Source organism: Protopterus annectens, chromosome 2.part0 (assembly GCF_019279795.1).
Source record: "Protopterus annectens isolate FY-2018-M chromosome 2.part0, PAN1.0, whole genome shotgun sequence".
NCBI lineage: Eukaryota > Metazoa > Chordata > Ceratodontiformes > Protopteridae > Protopterus > Protopterus annectens.
The window spans coordinates 905,209,622-905,214,744 of NC_056728.1; the positions used below are offsets into that span (position 1 = coordinate 905,209,622).

General features: G+C 38.5%; 1 protein-coding gene across 1 annotated transcript; it reads left to right on the forward strand.

The window, feature by feature from the left end:
* Positions 1-2,019: 2,019 nt before the first annotated feature.
* On the forward strand, positions 2,020-4,888 carry LOC122793289 (DNA damage-inducible transcript 4-like protein). Its single transcript, XM_044061157.1, has 3 exons — positions 2,020-2,282; positions 2,626-2,785; positions 2,953-4,888. Exons 2-3 carry the CDS (start codon positions 2,695-2,697, stop codon positions 3,441-3,443), a joined length of 582 nt encoding a protein of 193 aa, XP_043917092.1. The 5' UTR covers positions 2,020-2,282; positions 2,626-2,694; the 3' UTR covers positions 3,444-4,888.
* Positions 4,889-5,123: the final 235 nt, after the last annotated feature.

A 5,123-nucleotide genomic window follows, 5' to 3' on the forward strand; every position in this document is an offset into this window, starting at 1 on the left:
TGGATGCAGTTTATACTATACAGTTTTTCCTCTGATGGCTTGTTGAACAATACTTGTACATATCATGGTGTACCATAGGGAGGGGTGTCAGTGAATTCAGAATAAGAGTACCACAAATTTTCTTCACATGGAAGGAAGGAGTTTCATGAAATTCCATGAATAGTGTCAGCAATTGTAGGAGGGATTAAGTAAGAGGGGCAGAGAGAAAATATGAGTGAAAAGCAGGGACATCCTGAAAATCGGGAACAGTTGAGATGTATGTATACATGTATAGACAACACTTGTGCTGCCAACAGAGCTGACAGCATGTATACCTGCGCACACAGAAGCGAACAGAATATGAACGGTAACAAGTACAAACCAACAGAATAATATTACCAAATGTAAAACAGTGACTCAACAGTAAAATTGTATTTGCTGTTGTGTATTGTATACACAACGTTATACAGTTAACTAGAACGAAGACATGGTTAATAATAAAGACAGTTACGGATTGATCATACTTTATATCTGAAGCATAGCTGTCAACTAAATCTCAAACGAATCCAGAACAAATCCAGAAATAATCAGGGACACTTTTTAAAATGAGGTGTTAACAGAATAAGTTAATGTGAATTAATACGCAGTTTCTGAAGTAAAAGAAATCTATTATAAAGTGAACCTCACCACCACATCTTCAAAAGTTACCTGTTTTAGGACGGATTAAGAGAGACAGATGAAGTGTCAAAATCTGGGACAGTTGAGCGGTATGAGAAGCACCTCCGGGAATGAATACAGTTATACGAGCCCGCAAAAACTACGTTCATCCAGTAACTGGCTCTATTAATCTTTTGTGGCCAAAACGGTTGATAGCGGCTATTGTGAATTACACAATACACCAAGCACTAACAAACAGACTGACTTGCCCACCAAACTTCTCAGATTGACGATATACATATATATATATATATATATATATATATATATATATATATATATATATATATTTTTTTTTTTTTTTTTGCAACGCCGAACCTTCTGCGTCGCGTACCGGAATCGTAACCACGCAACAAACACAACTCCGCCCACGACTCATGAGTCCCTTTCCAGCGTTTGAGCCTTAACGTCTCCCCGACCGATTCTACTGGTCTGGGTTGAATGACCTGTTTCGAGAGTAGAAATTCTAACAATACTGTACAGACATACGATAGAGGAATGTCAAGCACTAAACAACACATGTCAAAAGACCCCAAGTATGACACGCCTTATCTGTAAGTGTACTACTATTTGCTATAACGACAAAATACAAATAGCATGTTGATTTACTTTATTTTGATCTGGTGGAATCCCATTAAATATAAGAAACAAAGTCAAAACTCGGTAACAGACACTACTGCACAACTGAAACGCTGCACGTTCAGCCCACTGAACTCAAGTTACTGCTGCACTGTGGTATAGACTTGTTTACGTTTCTCATTAAGGGTGAGGAGTCCATGTGACTGCTGTATATCATTGGGACAAGTCAGTGCAGCAGCTGCAATGCAACAGCATCACTTAGAAACCAGAACAATACAAGTTAACATGCACACTTAAACTTTAGATAGCCTAGTATGAACCTATGAACCTATTTAGTTTATTAAATGATTAAGAAACACTAGAAAAATAATAGTTTTCCTACAAACAGACTGTCTTAAAAAGTATTTAAGGGTACAAAATATATATAACGCATAAGCTTAACTGAAGGTTTAAACCTAACTAGGCAAAACACTTCTGAAACAAATCAACAATAATAAATAATCTGCAAGATCACAACGGTCGTTGCAGGTAGTAACGTGAAACACAGCCGCAGGCCATTGGTCGCTATAAGGAACGTACAGCCAATCAGTATTTCGAACACCTCATTGGCCCTTTGAGTCGCTAAGGCGTTAAGAGGTAAAAAGTAGCTTGACTGGCAAACAGTACGAGGTTAACGATGGGTTGTATCAAACTAAAGCATGTGACTGTTTCAACAGACCATGATTGGTTACTGCTCTTCGTAGTTGACTGGGGTCTAGTATAATGAGGATGGTTGGGAATAAATACTCCTGCAAACGTGTATTTTTTTGACTTGGTTGGAGTGCGCTAGTGTGTGTGATAGTTTGTGTGAATGTGAGTGTGTCAGGGGGTGTGTGATTTTTTTTTTTTAATTTTGGGCAACATTAGTAGCTTTTTAGTTTGAACTTCATCCAGTCCGATTGTTGATCTCGCACATAGAAGGACCTATTTTTAGGCACTGGATTCACTTTATTAAAAGAGAAGGAAAGGTACAATTAACTTACTGCGCGGTCTTGTATTGGCATGTACTAAAATTTTAAACCATTTCGGAGCAAGTAGGATCTTGTTTGTTGCGGAGAGCGAGGGGCTTTTATGTAATATATGATTCAATAGTTTAACGGAGTTAATGTTATTAAAACAAATATATCGTGCATAGATTAGTTCAGGGGTTCGCACCGCGGTCGATTGCAGTGTTTGTAGCTTTGTATTTATTTAATTGTCTTTGTTTTTTGGGATCCATGTGTTTTATGGACTTTCAACTAGGAATAATTTGTCATTTGATACTTCCATTGTTTTACCTTCGTTTGTGAATATTTGTTTATGTATTTTTAGGAACTCATCTTCTTTTTGGAGAAAAAGAATACGTTACGTGTAGCACTTTTGAGAACCCAATCGTTAATAATGGTAGCAACCGGAACTGTGAAAAACAAAAACTCGACTATTGCAGAAGACTTAGTTGGTCGGTATTACACCAAGGAGATCATTGACAGCGGTGAGTGATTTCTGTTCGCTTGTTTTTGTCCCCATTTTGGCTAATCTCCGTATTAAACCTTGTGAAAGTGTGTTTTATTTATTTTTTTTTTCACTGTAAACCGTTAACTGTCATTCTGTTGCTAACTGAATATTAATTTCCCCGCCCCCACTTATTTATTTATGTAGACACCGACTATTGGGATCATATGGTGAAACAGCCCAATCTGTGTGAGGAAGTTTTAGAAGACTTGGCTTGTCAGCAGTTGGCCAAAATATTGGAAGGATGCCTGTCTAGAGCAAAGCACACAAAACTGCACTGTTCAGAGGTTTTGGTCCCAGAAAAACTTACCAGAAGAATTGCACGCGATGTGCTGCGCCTTGCCTCCACTGAGCCTTGTGGTATAAGGGGATGTATCCTGTATATAAACTTGGAAATCGAGAATATGTGCAAAAAGCTTGATAAAATTGTTTATGATTGTAGTGTAGTTCCTACTTTTGAGTTAACGCTCGTTTTCAAACAGGATGAGGATGCTTGGCCCAGTCTCAGGGATTTCTTCTTCATTCGAACATGTTTCGCACCTACTTTCAGGCATGCACTCCGATTAAGTCCAGGTTTTCGACTTGTTAAAAAGAAGTTGTACTCTTCTCTGGCTTCAACTATTATTGAAGAGTGCTGAGGCATTTTTGTACCTCGGAAATGTTGAACGGCAGCTTTAATAAGTAGTTAATGTAACACTCAGTATTTTTAGTTGCAAGTTGTACCTTGTAGTGATGGAATGTTTCATGTTCAAGTGCTGTTTTACTTTCAAGTTAAATTCCGTTTTAATGTGGTGGCATCCCAACTTAAGCCTCCATCCTTGACAGCTGTCATTTGTAAGTCTTGTTAGCCATATTGAATTATTTTGTTAATGTGCAATGCTGGGTTTGGGTTTGGGGCACATCATGGAAGTGATATGTAAACTTACTGTTTGTGGTAAGTCTGCGGTAGCTTTACCACGTAGTTGTGGTGCTGCTGCAGTTTATGCCAAAGTAGTAATACTGTTAATCTTACCCAAGAGCAAAACTTTTTTGTATAAAAACGTAAAAGGCTTTTGTAACACAGCACTTTGATTTACTGCTGGTGTCATCGTGTTTGATGCAACCGTACTGTTTATATGGCTGTGCTGTGATTATTTGGAAGGATGCCGTTTCAGATCGTACCATGCTGCTATGCTACAAGACGTACTTGTTTGTGTTTTAATTGATGGTGCACGTAGACTTCTAATTAAATGGAAAAAAAAGTTTGATAAGCTATATTGTGGGGATAAAGTTGTATTGTATTGGTGTTTTTACCCTAAATGGCAAAGGTGTGCGTAGGGCCTTATGAGAGCCCTGGTTGTATAGGGTGGCTATCTAGTGTTGCCCCAGCCCCTCCCCCAACACTGTAACCACAGACAACACTGTAATCACAGAATGTCTAACCATGATCACGTAAGCTTGAGCAGTATTGGTCTGTCCCTCTGTGTGTATTGTATGTGTGTGCCCAGGGTCTGGGGGGGGGGTCTATCTTCATTTTTGGACACCATGTACAGTTTGTGTTAATGGCTGGGAATGCATTTGTCAACTCTTTGCACTAGAATAGGATGAGCAGTCCACTTTATTTGGTACCATGTATTTCGGGGGATGGTATCATAATAACCACAAATCTGTTCTGAGTTGTGATAAATGCTAGCATGAAATTTGGTGTAAATAGTCTGACTCTCTCAAACTAGTGGTAGTTCTAACTACACATGGGTGATCATTGTTTAGGTAGGAAGAACACTAAATTCCAGAGACCCCCTCCCCCTCCAATTTAATTTAGTCCACATGCTTTAACTGGTGTTTGGGTCTTCTACCATTCTACCATCCGCACTTTTCAGTATTTTGTCTAGCGAAGCATATTGCACTAACTGTTTTTTTTTTTTCCCAGTCAAGCCAAGTTTCAATTTTTGTACATGAGGAATTTGTGACTTTGTGCTACAGTACTTTCATTTTCAATACTGGGTACTGAAGCAGTGAATTTTTACTGCTAACTTTGTTTTCTGTTAAAGAAATCCAACTACAACTTGTCTATTCTGACAATAAATATAGTTTTTTAATATAAGACTTGTGTCCTTTCTGAGTTAAAATGATTTGGAAATTGATGGTGTTAACTTGACAAAACATTGTGGTACAGTTGAGACTCTGTTCAAATTTGGAAGAGACTCATGATCTGTCAATCTTCTGGATTCTTTACAAAAGTCTTGTATGACCCACTTGACTTGGCAAGGATTTCATGGAGGTGGCAGTGGCAAGGTTTCTTCATGGGTAGGGTGGGGGTGGGGACTCATGCCTAAACC